At 32.6% G+C, this 19,342-nt stretch overlaps 1 protein-coding gene across 1 annotated transcript in view; it reads left to right on the top strand.

Annotated features, from left to right (window-relative positions):
- LOC142340032 (glutamate receptor 2-like) overlaps positions 1 to 19,342 on the top strand; it is a 118,391-nt gene that overhangs the window by 74,600 nt on the left and 24,449 nt on the right. Inside the window, exons 14-16 of the mRNA XM_075390430.1 lie at positions 2,046 to 2,114; positions 2,494 to 2,663; positions 17,828 to 17,960. Of these exons, the coding sequence (XP_075246545.1) occupies positions 2,046 to 2,114; positions 2,494 to 2,663; positions 17,828 to 17,960 (372 nt within the window). The remainder of the gene's footprint in view (positions 1 to 2,045; positions 2,115 to 2,493; positions 2,664 to 17,827; positions 17,961 to 19,342) is intronic.

Here is a 19,342-nt window from a genome sequence, read left to right as displayed (position 1 = left end):
ATTGAACGACAACCTCAAAGGGCATTGGGTAAAATGGCTTTGGTTATAATGGCATTGGGTGATTTTTCTTGTAACTGTTTTTACATGTGTGCTTACTTACGGATCTTTTCAAACAATGGCCCCCTTTTGCAAAAAGGGGGCTATTCTTGAGTAGAGCCTAAGCGAGCAATTCATTAACCAATCAGAGATGATTAATAACTTTCCACGTATGCGCACACTATGTTAAAATGAAAAGAATAAAATACGCCGTGCTATGTTAATTAGCCGAATGGGGATATAAAGCAAAGAATTTCCGACCGGCGTGTCGGTGGGAGCGCTTCCCGCGCGTCGCGGCTTATAACCGACCCGTGATTTCCGGAATACATCCTACAGCGCATGAGGCATGACCGTGAACAGCGGTCCGCAATCGCGCTTAAACTAGTATCTGGATATCTAAACTGTAGGTCAAGTAATATTGTGGTAAAGTATAGCACAGAAGAGGGCGATTCTCTTCTAGGTACGAAAGAGGGGCAGTTGTTGAAAAGATTCTTACTTACTCTTGTGCATTACACTTATGTTCACGATTTTGATCTGATCATCAACTTTAACAGCAACAAATTAAACGTGTAAAATTTGAATTCTGATTACTTATGTGTGTCTGAAAAAACATAGCGATGAAACTAAATTTGATAATTTTTAGGACTAATTGCAAGTGTGCAAATCAAAAGTTCGTAGTAGTTCGCAGTCCCTCGAAGAGCCGTTATTGAGGCGTGTACAGCCATGTTGTCAAACAGACAGTAATGCTGCTAATTACGATTCACTTGACCCAATTGTTTCAATCATAATAGCGGTATTCAATCATATATTGAACGTCAAAAGTAAGTTAGCACCCCTATTTTTAATTTTGGAGGCAATAATACTCCAACGTAATTTCACATTTTGAAAACAACTTTTACGCCATTGATCCAGTACGCTACTTCTCTCGCCTACCTATGAAAATCAAATAAAATCCAACATTCACTTGACAAAAATTTCAATGTAATGTTGATGAACTTCATCCACGAAAAAATTGTCTCAAAATGTGTCATGTTTCAGGTTTGTTCGACTATTATTGAGTTTGCGTTTGCGTTAGACATTACAAAGAAAACCACATTTTATTACATCTTCTTTCTATCTCATGTCTAACGCAAATGCAATTTCAATCATAGTTGAACCAACGTGAAACATATCACATTTTGAGACAACTTTTTTTACTAAGACACTTAGATGAAGTTCATCAACTTTACATTGAGATTTCTGTTAAGTGAACTTAGCGTTTTATCTGAACTTCATAGGTAGGCGGCGTGAGAACTAGTGTACGGGATCAATGGAGTAAAAACTGTTTTCAAAATGTGATTTCAAGCTGGAGTAATTTTGCCTCCAAAATTGGATTTTTACTTTGTAAAAATAGGACTGCTGACTTACGTTTGCCGTTCAGTATAGCTTTGTATCGTTGCGGAACCTTTTCACTGACAAATAACTAGCAGTAAAATTTGATAGAGAAGTCAAAATGTCTAACTAGTCAAAAGCACGCATGTTCGAAGAACGCTGTCTTTTCATAAGAGTACTTATTATTAATTGCTCTCAAACAAAATATGTAGCAATTATAATAGTCATGTGGTCTTTTTAATGGCGATTCACGGAAACTGTATTGGAGACGTATACTCATGGTGTTATAGGCGGTTCTTAGAGGTTGAACCCCCTTTTTCGCCCCTCACCAGCATCAGCTCTACACCACCACCCCCCCCCCCCCCAAATCCCCATCCCTGCACATCGATCAGGTCGTGAGACGTGGCCCCGTGCAGCTAAAAAAATCCATCGTTGCCCACCTCTCCGCACAACCCTCCTCCCGCTGCGGTCACCTCACGCCCCTTAAATTAAGCTAAAGCTAGCCTTAATAAACCGCAGCTAGCTACTGACGAAGCCAACCGCTCCCCCGTTGTTTGAGAGCAATTCGCGCAAACGGTAGTCGGTTATGTTTATTAAAGTTGCTATGTATCAGCTGTTTTATTCATTATTGTTTATAGAAATCAACAGTGGGAACGTATCAGAGGATGTATCTGTTCATGAAAGATCGCAAACAATTTGCGAGATCAGTGAGTACTGCTGCTTTTTATTTTCGTACCCGTATTTCCTTCCCCTCTACTTTGTCATACTGTATTTGCTGTATTTGGCTGAATTTGCGCAAAGGAGACAAACTGGTTGCAATCAGATTGGCTGATTATGTGCTACCACCAAATCGCTTATTTTTAAAGACTCTTGAAAAACAATCCATACCTTAAAAATAACTGTTAAACGTTCTCATTTTCAAATACCGTTTCAAATAACATTTTCAAATACCCGTAGTACTGCTCTCAACTCAATTAGTGGATGCAAACGCCTTTTTTTCATCATCTTGGAAAAAACAAATTCATAATTTTTTTCCTGTAGTCCAAAAAAGCCGGAACCTTAGCTCTTGATTGCCTTTGGTTGCAGACAGCAGATGGTGTGAAGTTAGTCCAGGAGAACCCTAAGTTTGCCTTCCTGATGGAGTCAGTGATGATGGAGTACTACAACCAACAGTTGCCCTGCAACACAATGAAAGTGGGACCCAACCTCAACGTCATCAACTACGGATTGGCTACCCCAAGGGAATCCCCATATCTGTAAGTTACACCATAACTACACAGCACAGTTTCTTCCTTATAGTTTTTATGCGTTCCTGCTTTCTGTGTTGATGCTAAGACTCCCAATAGCTCTCATAGTCGATGCCTCAACTTTATGAAAAGACTTATCGAGAGCCACAGTTGGTGGCACAGTCAATTTTGGAGCCAAACTTGAGAAAAGCACTAATAACGCCAGCCAAAGTAAAGGAAATTGTTAGAGTCGAATCAATTTTTTTATCTCATTTATTGCTCAAAGACTGTCTTTTCATAATTCCAGGCCTCAGCTAGGTTCATGTCGGAGCTGTGGGCACTTACTTATTCATACATGATTTTGTATCTTAGTTAAACGGTGGCCGCCGTATTGGCCGACAGGGCTTTTAGCCGACACCCAAAAAATGAGAAATTTAGTCGACAATTTAAGTAAAATGAGCGATAAAATTAACTCTGAAGCTGTGATTGGCCAATTCAAATCACAATTTTGTAAGCGGACAAATAGACCGTCAACTAGCGTAGCGGAGGTCTATCAGTGGTCGCAACCTCAGTAGTGGATAAAACAAGGAAGTCAACCACCAGCAAAATTTGGCCTGTTCTCCAAACGCTAATCGCGCATGTCGAATAGGGCCAAATTTTACTACTTGTTGATTTCCTTGTTTTATCCACTACAATATATATTAGCTCTATATTCGATCAAAAATCAATCAGAAATCAATTAAAATCAAAAATAAAACAAAAAATAAAAAAAATAAAAGCAAAATTTACATTTCACTCTCTAAGAGCGATTCACTCTTATTCGGGGTGATCCCCCAGTAGAAAGATCGATCTTTTTCGCTCTTAAAGAGTGATTCCCTCTTTTTTTGATCTTTTTATATTTTTTTATACTTTTATTTCAAATTATCTATACTCTTCAATAAATTTATATTTTCTTTTACTTTTTCTATATTTAACCCATTATTAATATATGATACAAAATTATAATATTTACACGAACAACTTTCCTCAGTTTGGCTAATAACTAAAGTACTTACAGTCTTGCTTTGCCAACTAGGATTAATTGTTTTCTCACTCAAATCAGTGTAACTGCTTGGCTTGCCACGGACTTCGTCCGTTTGCAGATTTCTACTAAATCCTTTAGGTATATCTACATCTGGATGTTGTTTCTTTACATGAGCCCGCATCCCATCATATCTCACAAAAGAAGCACAATATGGACAATTAACTTTAGCTGAAGTGCAACTTCTACATGTATACTTACTCTCATCAAAATCAGTTAGTGGTTTTATATAATCACATTTATTACAACTTCTAATTAAGACTTCTGGGCTTTAGAGTTAGGGTTAAGGTTAGGGTTGGGTTTGGGGTTAGGGTTAAGGTTAGGGTTAGGGTTAGGGTTTGAGTTAGAGTTAGAGTCATAGATAGAACTAGAACCAGAACCAGAACTAGAACTAGAGCTAGAACAAGAACTAGAACTCGATTCATTTTTTAAAGAACAACCCAATGGAGAAAAATTATTAGCACAAATACCACTTAGTATTATATTACCACACATACATTTATCAGTTTTATCTTTATCACATGATTCATAATAATATTTTAAACAAGCAATGTTTCCATTTTTATAGTTTACCTAATCATTTAGTATTTACCTAATCATTTCGCAGATATTATTTAGCCATGATTTCAATTAAATCTTTAGTATTATCTTTAGATGCGATACACTCTGCTAAATATTTATTTCTTAACGTATTGAGTGTATTAGTTTTACATCTCTTGTCTAAAATCAATTCAAGGCCTAATTTTTTTTTTCTAACGAAATTTATAACCTCTTCTCTAAATTCTTCATTATTTCCATATAGTCTGGTTAAAAACTTTCCTCCCTTTCTATTCAAAATTCCCATCTCGTCATTTATATATTCTTCTTGTAGTTATTCTAAGGGTGTAACAGGTTTACGTGCCCCATTAACTAAACTATTTTTTAGATCGGTATAATCACTTTGTGTATCAGTATAATCACTTTGCAAATAGGACTTTGTCCATGTTTCACCATCAGTATAATCACTTTGCATATTAGCAAAGCTACTTCGTAGATCAGTATAATCATTTCCCAGATCAGGGAACCTGCTTGGCAGATCTTCTCCATATCCAACGTTAACCAAAGTGTTTGCTCTATTCAACATATTGCTTGCACTCATTGGCACGGCTCCAACAGTTTTTATTATTGAATCAGGATAAATATAACTAGTTATAACTAAACCCCAACCTATAATTCCACCAATATTTGATAATTGTTTTAAACCTTTTGCTTTAACCATCTCTTTTGTTAAAACATCATTCTGAATTTTAATATTATTTAAAGTAAGAAGTTTATTAAAATAAAACTGATAATTATCATGATTAATGGTATTTCTATCTGTTGCATTTATCATGAGTGGTTTCATATATGCCATAAGTTTATTTATATCCTCTCTTTCCAATTCATCTTTTAAACTAAGAGCTTTTAAATCAAGGAAACCAACTCTTGAATCATATATCATTGTTCTATTACTATTAACAATAATAAAAGTATTTTCCTTCTTATTATAATTAATTATACCATAACGAAGTTCATCTGTCATCCCATCTGTACGACTATAATGGTTACTATTTAACTCACTAATTATTTTACTAAAGTCTTTTTCACATTTATATATCTCATTAAAGTTTTTAAATAGATCAGGTCCATTATAATTTGTTCAACAGTATCACAACTCATTCTTGCTGTATTAATTATTTGAGCTGGTTTATGACACATTACAATCATTTGAATATTATAATGTCTACCTTCAGTAAAATAATAAGCTATGTCCTTATTTAACCTATCACCCATATCATCAAGTACTAATACACAATTTTGAAGTTTATGCATATTATTTTTTGTGATCATATTTATATCACATTTATTAAAACCAGTATAAAACTTATTAGACTCAGGATCTATCCAGTCTCTGTCATCTTTAGACGATATAACTATATTTTTAGCTTGGTCTTGGTTTTGGTCTTGGTTTTGGTTTTGGTTTTGTTATTGGTTTTGGTTTTGGTTTTGGTTCTGGTCCCGGTTTTGGTTTTGGTCTTGGTCTAAGTCTAAACATAACTTTAAGTATTGCCTAATAAAATATGTTTTCCCTGTACCAGTTCCACCATAAACAAAAGTATATAATGGTGACTTTTCATATTCAAATCTAACTAGACTCCTATTCATAAATCCACCAAAGCTTTCTTCTAGTTTTGTGTATTTACTCGGTATTGAATCAAATAGTATAAAACAAATTCCAATTAAGAAAATAAAAATTATGACTGCGCTACCTGTCTCCATTTTTATATTTAAAATATAGACTTGATTTAGACTTAGACTTATTAAATTTATTATATAAAAATGCTTATCCTAACTTTTGAGGAATTCAATAATCAATTTAATATTGATAATAGTGCTATGAGCGATATCAGAATAAACGATATAGGTAAAGATATAAGTCTAACACCAATTGAAATAGTAATGAGAGATGAGACTCCAGATAGTATCGGGGAACCTAACTTCAACATTATTGTCAATCTACACCCAATTGAAGGTACACATTGGGTTTCAGTTATAAGAAGAGAAGGCGGCCCTGTGTATTACTTTGATAGTTTTGGTGTTGAGACCCCTCCATTAACTTTAGAAGAATATGTTGATCATGAAAGAATACAACAATATAATGAATCTTATTGTGGGGCTTATTGTTTATATATGATCTATCTTATTGATAGAGGATTTCGAATTAAAAGTGCTTTGAATATTCTAGTTAATCAAGTTAAATGTCCTGAAATATATAATGAGTGTTTTTGTTTGGGTTGTAATGTTAATGATAAATATAATGTAAATGATAAAAATAATGATAATGATAATGATAACGATAATAATAATGATAATGATAATGATAATAATAATAATAATAATAATATTGATAATGATAACGATAATAATAATGATAATGATAATGATAATGTTAATGATAATGATAATGCTAATGATAATGTTAATGATAATGATAATGATAATGATAATGATAATGATAGAGATAATTTTATATATCTCTTTGATGAAAAACATCAATGGGGTAAACCTAACAACAAAGAATGTCTCAGTAACAATATCTCTGTAAATATAAATGATGATATACAATCATGGCTAAATGGTGATAATATAATTACTGAAGCTGAATTCCCAGATAACTTTAGATGTAAAATATCTGGTCCTAGTGAATTTGGTAAGACATTCTTATTAAAAAAACTAATTCTAGCTAGTATATATTTCGATGAGCTATACATCATTGGACCTAATGGTGATCAATACAATGGATTAGAAAGAATAAATGATAAAGCAAATATAGAATTTATTAAAGATATAAAAGATTTACCATCTCCTGATAAACTACCGAAAGACTTAAAGAAACTAATGATATTCGATGATGTTAGAGCCAAAGAACCAGTTATTAATATGATGCTGGTGGTGTATTTGCTAATAATGCTAATATCAGATTAGTTAATTATGGTATGATGGCATTGTTTAGTTCAGTTAAGCTTGAAACTAGTGGTGGTAGGACTATTGAATATATAGATCATTGTCATCCTAATCTATTAATGTATAAGTTATTAACTAGTACTGATGATGAATATGAGATTGGTTTCGTTAGAAATCAAGGTAATAGAGATAATCAATTTAAAGGTGACCATATTGCCGCAGAAAGAGGACATATGTATATGATGGTTAGGATTAGTGATCTATTTGGTTTCGTAAACGATTTAGAAAAGATTATATATGGTTTAGGATTTAAACTAATATTAAAAAGAAATAATAATGAGAGAGCTCTATTTAGAGTTAATGCTGGTGCTGATGCATTGGTAATGATGGTAATATAGACATTAGAGATATATCATGGTGTGTGCCTAGTATTGATCCTAGTAATGACAAAAGAATTATTGTACAAAAGGGTTTAAGTAAAAAGAATATTGTAGACTTTAGCTATTATGAAAGAAAGACGTTTTATAAGAGTGTACCCAATGCTACTAACTTCTTGTTTGATCTAGGTATGGAAACTGGTATGGAAAGATCACAATATATAATAGTTGGTTTTGAAAAAAATAATGTTAATGAAAAAACTCATGATGCAAGTACATTTGTTATAATGAATGTTACTGAATGTTATTGTAAGATTGGTAGTGAGTTTTATCCCGAGGATAGAATGAATAATAATTATGGTACCAATAATTATAATGAGGCTTTTAAAGAGATTGTTAGCTTTAATAAAGATTATAATGGGCTGCCACATAATATAAAACCATATACAAATCATAGAACATTCAAAAGCATTTATAGAATATATGTATTTGATACTAGATATCAAAGTGATCATATAGGTCCACAACCAACACAACTTAATTTTAAATTTAGTGCTGCAGTTGCCGATGTTATATGTCATGCATTAGTTTTAACTAGAAAGGTTTTTAGTGTGAATAGTGATGGAAATAAGATGGTTGATATAGTATCATAATTATAATTATAACTATGGCCCTAGTCATTATTTTAGATCTATCTCTAGCTATAATCATCTGCGAACGGACTTCGTCCGTGTCAAGCCAAGCAGTTCCTGATAATTATAATTATAACTATTTCTTAATTGTCTTAACAAAACCCCTAGCATAAATAATATCTAGTTTCTTTTTATTCTCTAGAGATAAGCCTCCGGCTTCAAGCTTAATCTTAGCCTTCGGCCTAACCTTAGGCTTAGGCTTAGGCTTAATAACAACAACGGGATTATACTTTTTAACTTCCATTATTTTTTATATATAGAAATGAGTCTTTTAAATAAGTTCAAAACTAATTCATATTGCGTTGGTGGTAGACACTATAGTGGTACTAATAATATAAGTGGGGCTATTACTTCAAAAGGTACTAAAATGTTAAAGGGTAATTGTGTTGAATGTAAAAGGAATAAGTCAATGACCGTATCTGATGCAACAATATAAGCAGAGGGATTGAAAGATTTCTTTAAAAGTGTTGGTGAAGCTACAGTTAACTTCGGAAAGAAAGTTGCTAATAATCCAGTAAGAGCATTAGAAATAGTAAGTAAAATAGGAAGTGCAGCTGCATCTAGAAACCCTAGAGCTGCTTTATGAGCCACACCTGATTTAGTTAAATTTGCAAATACTGGTGAAGGTATAAAGGTAGTACAAAAAGGAAGAGGGTTATACTTAGGTACTAAGAAGAGATAATTATTTGATTATGATTTTGATTATCTAATGTTTATGATTATGTTTATGATTATGATTATATTATTTTTATGATTATGATTATGATTATATTTATATTATGTTTATGATTATCGATAAAATTTAATGCTAATATTGTTATTACTAAACATACTATTATTACTAAACACTATTAACTTTAGTTTAAAAAAATACTCAGCTTGTTTTTCTTGTTCCTCTTATAATGCTCACATACCTTAACTAATTCATTATCTTCATCATTATCTATTTTTTTATCTTTCATTGATTTAGTATATAGTCTATTAAACTTGTCACTAAACTGTTTACTTAAAATATACATTTCTGAATACTTTATAATTTTATTTCTTATTTTAGTATTAATTGTTTTTGATAATGAACCACAAACAGTTGCTGTAGCAAAAGGTTTTGGTATAGAATAAGGTAATCCTATACCTGTTAATGCAACTGATGTTGTTGTTGCAGTTGCTATAGATGATAATACTATTTCTGTTATCTCAGCTATGTTAATATAATTTTCATATCTACTTAACTTCTTGTTATAGTTATTAGTTTCAGTTTCATAAAAATTTCTAGTATCTTTTATAATGTTAATTTTGTTGTTAAATTTATTATTGGCTTGAATCTTTTCATTTATGTATTGTTCATTCACGGTTGGCAAGTTGGGATATAGTAATCTCTCAGTCGGTGCTGTTGGATTGGTCATGAACTCCGTAATAGCTTTGCTTATTTTCATTAGTAAAAAAACTTTCAATTTCTTTCGTTATATCTTCTTGTTTAAAACCATAATGCTTCTCAAGTCTTGCTTGCTCTTTATTATCAACTAACGTACTTCGTAAAAGTAAAGCATTTATATATTGTACTATAACTTTTCTAAGAGATTTATTGTATTCTTTCATTTCTCTTAGACCGTTAGTAAACATATCATCTAAATGTATGTTAGTAATATTTTGATACAACTTATTATTATCAAATTCTTGTTTTAATTGATTATATTTAGAGATAGTATCAGCAGCAAGTTTATTACAAAACTTAACAGTATTTGAGACTTCATTTGCTGATTTAATAAATTCTTTAATTAGTTCTTCATTAACTTGTGTTTCATTTAGTTGTAATGTTTTAGTTGTAACTTTATCAAAGTCACCCTTTCCTAGTTCAGTTATGTTTCTACTTAAAATGTCTATTTTATTAGAAGAGGATAATAAGTTATTGTCACAATACTCTTTATTAGCAACATCTTTTTCATCTATCGGAGGATGTACATTAGTAATTTTATAGGTATCCTTCATATCAATATTATCATTATCTTCTAGGAATAACCCACGAGCCTTACTTAGTGTTAAGTTGTTTCCATTCCCCATATGATGTTTCGCTTGGTTAAATCTATTTCTTGTCATTATTTTTATTAAGAAATATATTTAATGATTCTAAAACTTTATTATTAGATTCAAAGTCAAACTCGGATTTTAATAGTTCCTGTTCATAGTATTTACCTTCTATTATCTCTCCATTAATATCTTCTATTTTATATGTTGGTGGTTGTGTTTTTAGAACTTCATTAACTTTAAGCAACTCTCTATTCCAATTAGAAGTGTATCCCTTAGAAGATATTACGTTTATCTGCATTTCTAACATAATCACCAACTTTAAATTTTGGTGTTGCATTGGTAGATTTAACATAGTATTTAACTTTATGAGGATAATTAGAAGCATCAACTGGTGTCATATTAATTGTTGAATGAACGTTATTGTTATAGGTTATGACTGCATCATTTAGTATATTTACCCAGTTACCATCACCATTGATGAACATTGGTTTATTAATTATATGTAATAATGTTCTATTGAATCTCTCTATAAACACAGCCTCTAAATCACTGTATATAGAATATAGTTTTGTTTATTTTTTAAGTAAAGATTTAAATTTTTTATTGTAAAACTCACTACCTCTATCTAACCATAAATTTTCTGGTTTTCTATGTTCAGAGCCACCCTGTGGATGTTCACTTAATACTATTTTAAAACCATTAGTTATAGATAAACCAGATTTATTCTTTAATGGAATAGCCCATGCATATTTTGTGAATATATCTATAACTGCTAATATAAACTTATAATTATTATTGTATATACTTAGAGATGACTTATCAATTAAATCAGCAGACCATGTTTCATCTTTATATAATGGTATTATTCTTTCTCTTCTAAACTTTGTTATTTGAGGACTGAATTTTTCTTTAGCTAATAAATGTTGTTAATGTTTTTCCATCATTATTCATTTACCATAGTTAAAAACAAAATTATTTAGTTGCTCTTGATTAATAATATTCATAGATAATAGTTGCTTAGATATATCTAGCATTTCATTATGTAATCCATCATGACCAGCTTTTGTTTCTAGTATTAATAATTCTAATCTTTCTATTAATCTAGTGGGGTCAGTCTTAGTAAGACCACTAGCTTCAACTTCTTCACCACTCTCGTAAACAGTTTCTTCACTGCTAGAATCAACTGTGTGGTGGCGTGGATTTCTTCTTGGTAGAGCAAAACTGGTTTCTATTCTTCTAATAAATTTCACCCTATTACTTTTAGTATCTCCTCTTATTCTATTGTAGTTGATATCGCTTAGAAACAATCTTATTTTATTTCCTTCGCCCCTAATATCTTTTTCGGTTACATCTTTATTAGTAACATACAAAGTGAAACCCCTAAAGAAATCATAAACTCTACCTTTCTCTTTTATACCATTAGGTGTTAGAGATACATCTACACTATTTATTTTAAATTTGTTTGAATTTGGATCAACTGATTTTAATTCTAATTGTTTATTTGTTTGCTCACCCATTAGTAATAAAATCTCAATCATTTCGTTGTCTACAGTAAATGTTTTACCTCTATCATCTTTTAATGTTACGGGTGGATCAAATGTTGGTGATGAGAGAGGCTTGTTCAAGAAAGCTACTTTGTCTTTGGTGCTCCACACTCTTTAAAGCATTAGCATTGTCCTCGAGTGCTGCTAATGTTTGGTTTTGAAGAGCTTGCATTGCTTCATTATCAGTGAAACTGCTTTGCAGATTGGCTAGTAATGATTCACTGTTTGTATTTAGCGTTTTAGTTAAAGGATCAACTAACTCTTATATTTCACCATAATATTCTTGTTGTTTTAATTTATCTTCTAATCTATTCTTTCTGTTTTGTTTTTCTAGATAGTTTAAATCTATAAGTTCATCTAGCTTAGTCATTTTTTTTATATAAAAATATTATACTAAGTATGAATTAGATCTATAATTATAATTAAAATAACTAATTATAATAACTCATTATATAATATAATAGCTGATTCCATTAATTTTCTATTGCTATCAATAGTTAATTCTTTAATATCGTTGATCATGGAACCTGCTTGGCTTGCCACAGACGAAGTCTGTTCGCAGATCAGTTTATCTACATCCTTATCCTTATCCTTATCCTTATCGTTATCCTTATCCTTATCCTTATATAGTTTCTTAATCGGTGAAGCCGCTTGGCTTGCCACGGATGAAATCCGTTCTCGGATCCTATTTATCAAATCCCTTTTAAATAAATATAGTTCCTTATCATGTGGATAACTTTTTATATTGGGTACATGAAACCTTTTATCAACAAATATATTTAAACTAATCTTACTTGTTTTTGTTGTTGTCATGCTATCCCCAACTTTTTGTATTCTGCTTTCATCTCCTGTTCTCTGCGTATTATCCATTAATGCATCATAATAATCTATGTGCCTAGCATTATTATGCTTCTTTATTCCTTTTTCTTTAGTGTTTTTAGGATAATTTTTGAAGCTATATGTATTGGGGGACAATGCTATAAATTCCTCATTAATCCTGCTCCGCAGCTCGTGCTTAAACTTGCCGGGGACTTTGTTATTAGTTTTTATAGGTATGTCTAGATTACTTATGTCCATACCTATCACTATCTTTACCTTCAAAATAACTTAATACGAAACTGTCCGTATCCATATAGTGAAGTGTTAGATCTTTGAGGGATGGTTGTAGAATATTATAGAATACATCAAACATATATAATTTGCTAAGTTCGAGTATTGTTACTCCTACATATACAGGTGAGCTATATTCTATTTTTTTCTTTATATATTTTATTTGGCTATAATCTCTATATCTAGTTATATTCTTAAATGTTGGTTTACTGACACTTTTCATTATATTTTCTTCATCATGCAAGAACATGCTTTGAAAGAAGTGTAGAGGATTCATGCACATTCTTCCATATAGGGAGTTATTCATTAGTTTTCTTACATCCTTTTCTGCTTCAGTTTTAGCTGTTGCTCTTTTATTTGTATTGTTTTTTATATAATCTCTACATATATAATCTTGTTTAAATTTAATTACTCTATGTATTTTAGTTAGTTTTACTCCCATCTTAACATAGAACTTTAACATCCTATAATGAATCATATATTCTGTTTTGTTGTTTTGGTCTAAGATTAATTTCTCTGATCTTGCCTTGCCTCCATCTCTTTCTCTGTAACCTAATTCATTATCATTTATCTTTCTCTTATTAGGCATTAGTGCTAACTGCTCCGTTCTCTCTTTACATTCATTAGTATAATCAATATCACAAACTATATATTAACCATGATCACTATCATCTGGAGTATTTAATATTGCATCTAGAGTAGTAGTAGTAGTAAATTGGAAGTCCTTATAAGGTAATTCTTGCATCATTGCATAACCATATAGGTTGTTTGCGTCTATGTACCATATGGACCTTCGGTCATGCTCTGCCATCTGCGAAACAGGTTCCCTGATGGACTTACCATCACTGTTATCCGTGAAGCGGCTTTGCCGATTAACATATCTATCACCCATTATTCCACACATACCACCTCTCTTTAATCCAACAAAATCATCTAACATTTGTTTATCTTGCATTGTATCTAATGTAACACCGTTTGACATTAATCAACAATCAAAACTATAACCTGGTAGACTTACATAGTGTAGTGGGTTGAGTCCAAATTATTTCATACTTAATTTGACATATTCATTCATGCAGTAGTCTAATATTTCCATATCATTCTGTAAATACTCAACAGTTAGATCTTTACCAGTTTTATGACTGTTGTCTTTATTAAAGCTATCGATTTCTTCTTGTGTTGGTAATTTATTAGATAGAGAGGATTTGAAGTTTTCTATATTTAGATTACCTATAACTTCTTGGTAGGTGTCTAAACCAAAGTATTCATATGGATATAATGTTTTAGTTTTACATACGTATCTCTTTGCCATTTGATCTAGAGGCATAGCTAAGAAGTTATAACTATCTAAGAATTTGAGACAACCAATGCTAAACATCTTAGACTTACCAGCAGCTAGTGGTATGTTATCTACTTTTCTTTTATCATTATTCTGTTTGAAGAGTTCACTGTATAGTAGGTTGAAGTCATAGCCAGAGCCATTATGGAAAATTACTGGAATGAAGTTTCGTTGTTTGTATCTTAGATTACATATTGTTTATGCTGGTCCTCTACATTTACCAGTTTCATGACAATGATCTCTTACTTTATTAATACATGTTTTGCTGCAGATATGACAAGAGTTATTAGTTTCATGATATAATTTTTTGTCTTCTTCTGTGAATGTCATCTTTTCATTATGTTTGAAATTATTCTCTGTTTCTATTTCCAATAGATCTCTAGCAGATCTCTATTTCAAATAATCTTTTGATGCAGCCTAGACCGAAGTAGTGCTTGAAGTTACCTTGCCAGGTGTAACCCACAGCTATTGGAATATGTTCAGTTATTACATTTTTACGGGTCTCCAACCATGCTTCGCCATAACCATTAGTTGAGACTTCAACAATGCAACATTGTATATCGAAGGTACACCTATCGCAATAATAATATTTAATTTTGTTTTTATTTGGGCGATCTAACAGGGTTTCTATATTTTTTATTAGGGCACAGCGTTCTATTTGACCATTACTCCAAACTAGTATTCTTACATCTTTTCTATCTTTATTAAAATCATCCACTTGTTCAAACAATTCTATTTTACCTCCACGACAGGGGGTGTATAACCAAATATTAATATTGTATAATTTCTGTATTTTTAATAAAAAACCAAAGTCATCTTCATGTTGTTGTCTTGGTTCAATTAGTTTATCTACATATTTACTTTCTCGAGTTGCATTGCCTATGATTGGATGTAACCATGCGGTGATAGTTAGTTGCAAGCAGTTGTATTTATAACTTTGTAAATTTAATATTGATTTAGAGTTTTTGAGATCAGCTGGTAAATCTATATGGGTACCAATAGATGCTTTAGTTGGTTCATTGTTTAACTGAATACTTCTTATTCCAAGAAACTCGAAATCATAACCATAACCTACATATGCTTCCTTTTCAAAGTTTAACCATCCGTGAAACGGCTTCGCCGATTGTGTGAAGTATCTTTTTTCATATATTGCGTTATTAATAATATAGTCAGTATTGAAAAATATTTTAGTAGTTTTAACTTCTTCTTTGGTTCTCTTTTTATACTCACACTCGGCTGTGATCTTATATTTAAAACTCTTAACTTTTCTGAACTGGTAACAGTTTTTAATTTCTTCTAAAGAGTAATTAGTTGCTTCATCTATATCTTCAATGTAATTCCCACCTTTATCTATAATATAAAACTCTCTCATGTTCTGACTGGAGTTTATATCAAAGTCTTCTGTGTTTTCTAGATACTTACGATTATGACTATATGAGTGAGTAGTTAGAGCTATTTTATTCCTAAATTCTTCATGACATTCTTTACATTCATATCCGTGAAACGGCTTCGCCGATCTAATTTTAGAGTAGATGTTGTTTTCGGTTTTGGCTTTAGTTTTAATAATATAATCATCTTCATACGAATTATACACCCTCTCCGAGATTTCTTCTTCTTCAGACTCAAACATTTTCTCCAATAGTTCCTTATGTTTGAGATCGTATGATTGATTTCTGTATAAACCCTTCTTTGTTTCAAAGGATAAATTACAGACATCGCAGAAGTTTATGACACTAGTATTAGTTGATTGAGACATGATGTATTTATTTAGGGAAATAATCAAATAATTTTTCGAAAAATGAAAATGAAATGCAATAAGTGTATAAATAAACCTTGGAAAGAATGTTGTAATAATTGTAAAGAATTAGAATATTCTTGTTATGTATGTAAAAATATGGTTAAAGTGAAAGATTATATAGAACATTTGGGATATCATTATTCTGATCCTGATCAATATCTAACATGTAGTATGTGTAATGTTTATAAACTTATATCTTTATATAGATTTAGAAATAGGAAATGTAGACTATGTATTTATCTTCATAGATATAGATATGGTCATACTAGAAATCAATTCAGAGAGCATGTTCATAAGTATAATATTCAAGGAGCTAATTCTTCTTCTTTGAATTTATCTGTCATGTAGTTTTTGGGTTTTATTAATATATCTGCGAACGAGCTCTGCTCGTGGTAAACAAAGCAGGTTGGCATGCCACGGACGGAGTCCGTTCCCTGATATTTTAGATTTAGAACTTTTTTCTTAATTGATATTGCTTTATTTTTTATTATTATTTTCTAGAATTAAGCCAATTCTTAATTTAATGTCAGACTTAGAGTGAATATGTAGTAGTAAATAAAAACAAGGATCTTAATATTATATAAATATTAGCAAAAAGTTAAATTTTATAAAAGAGCTAAGCTGGTTTTTTTGTTCAAGTTGATTTTCGCAAGTTGGTTTTACGTGCTTGTTACACGGTCTCACTAGTTTTATACTAGTATCTGGGATACGTCCACCGGAGTCGGTGGGCATAGAACCCGAACTATCCGTCTGATAACGATTAATTACCAGCTTAACTCGACACTAGTGGTTTGCACCAAGTGAGACAAGAAATGATAGATTTAAAATATAAAAGAAGTGAATATAGAGAGAATGTATAGTAGTGGATAAAACAAGGAAATCAACAAGTAGTAAAATTTGGCCCTATTCGACATGCGCGATTAGCGTTTGGAGAACAGGCCAAATTTTGCTGGTGGTTGATTTCCTTGTTTCATCCACTACTAACCTCCCCTCCCCCCTCCCCCGTCAGAGGGGGGGGGGTTAGGGGGGTTGCAGCCAAGTGGAGCGCCACCCGACCGTACATCAAAGATAATGGTCCGCCGAACTACTGATTTATGGACCAAGGAGACTTTTCTGACCAATTATGATAAAACTGTCGGCTAAATTTATCATTTCCTTATCGGCTAAACGCCCCGTCGGCCAATTTTCCTAGCACCTAGTTAAACAGCAATGGTTTTGTGCATCGTTACGCGAATGCAATTACCGTAATCAGATTTTACCTGGATGGGTTTCAAATTAACTACCATACGTGTGATGAGATAGCAGAAACCCGTAACAAATGCAACACTCCAGAAGAGGAAGTTGAACCTGCAGAATTTGATGCAGTCGTGTATTTCATTATCAAGCATGGAATCTGTTTCCAATTAGATAATTTATCATTCATAGAAACTTCTGGGATCACTATGAGCTGCGTTTCGAACACCTCAAATGCATAACAGGTAGAATATGCGCTTTATACGACAGTTAGTTGACCTCTACCTAGGAAGAGGTCCTCGACCCAAAAGCCCGACGGACTTGGGTCCGCGATCCTTGAGCCAAAGGGACTCGGATCGCGGACAGAGCGGTCCAGACTGAACAATCCATAAGTCAGATATGGACCAGAAGGATGAGAATTTGACAACCCTCGGGCTAGACCGAACAGAACTTATTCACAGGGGCCAGAATGAAGAGAACCAAGCATAATTTGAAATTGTTGCTATTCACAGGAAGATGTTGACGATAGCGATTCTGGAGCTGCAGGAGAAGAACGAGGTGGACATGTTGAAGGAAAAGTGGTGGTATCTGAACAGTCCCTGTGGCAAACACAACAAGGGAGGCAAAGGAGCCAACTCAGCCACCGTGAGCTCATTATAAAAGTTTATTGTTCCAACTCACCAAATTGATTGTTATCTTTATGCTACAAATTTTGTGCTAGCCTCGTTTTTTTGTGCATAGTCAACCGACCAATTTGGTCGATATTATCATTCGCCCAGAGATACAAAAAAGTACCATTGAAAATCTCTTAAAAACGTGAATCAATCCGTAAAAAATACTTTCTAAAGTGTTGTTTTTTTTCAGGAAAAACTGACACTTGAAGGTTCCATCATTTTTCACAATTTCCGACCTTTTCTTAATTCAAAAATCTTTTTGAGTGTTAATAATCCATAGAAAATGCTTCAATGCTTCCATACTTGAGGCTAGATTCGATATAACTGAAGCTTGTTGGGAACACCTTCAATAAATTGGCTTAAGTGAACGGAAATAATATTTCAGATGTGCTTTTGAATTGGAGTTGATCAAACAGATAATGTTTAGCAACCACAGCTACCTAAAACAGCCGATAAGCTGACATGCTATCACTAATTGTCTGTAAGGGAAGAATTGGACAATTGTTTTTTTTGCTTTTCGGGTGAGATATTGAGAATATTTTTTACAAAAATCAGTTAAGGCAGACCCGATGTGGGCTTCTTTTACAGACTTAAGGTATAAAGAGCTAGGGCTACTTATTTCTGCGTGCGAAGTAGGCTTACCTATATACCTCAGACTAACCGACTCTGTAAAACACTGAAGATAAAAACGGTGGTAATAAAGTACAGCACCGGAGTCAAGAGTATACACATGGTGTATCTAACTAATAGACTGACTACAGTTAGTAGAGTTTTCTCTATGTAAAAGAGAATAGTGTCTTCCTAGTCTCTGATTGGATGGAGGTAAAAATCCAGTATTTCTACTGCTACATCCATCCGGGGTTAAGAGTTTCAAATCCAGATTTGTGAATTGTAGCAGAAATACGTTGGATGTGTCATAATCGTTGAAACGTGGAGTGAAGAGTTGGGTCTTCTTCTGAAGTGGAGTTGTGACTTGTGCCGTCGTCTGAAGCCCCTCTCAGTTAAGTAGTGACTAGTGTCGTCAGTGAGGAGTTCGTCTTGATTGTATCACCAACGAGGGTGCCAGTTACCAGGTGTTCTGGCCAGTAACGTCAGTCTTGTATAGAGTAGCCAACTGCTCTCATTGTCAAGTAGTGAGGATTTGTTCCCAGTTGGAGGATCGCTTGTAGTCCGTAGTCTCTGTCTGGTTTGTACAAGGAGATTTCTGTTTATCTCCATCTTGTACAAGGTTTCAACCAGTCGGATTGAAACCATCATTTAGCTACTGTGTGAGCTACTTTTCCTAAGTTTATTAGTCAAATTTAATACCTTCTTTAGTAAGTCCCGACCAGGAGGAAGAAGAAAAGAACTGAT

Source organism: Convolutriloba macropyga, chromosome 5 (assembly GCF_964194025.1).
Source record: "Convolutriloba macropyga chromosome 5, txConMacr16.3, whole genome shotgun sequence".
Lineage (NCBI taxonomy): Eukaryota > Metazoa > Xenacoelomorpha > Acoela > Convolutidae > Convolutriloba > Convolutriloba macropyga.
This window is presented reverse-complemented; position numbering and strand designations above follow the sequence as displayed.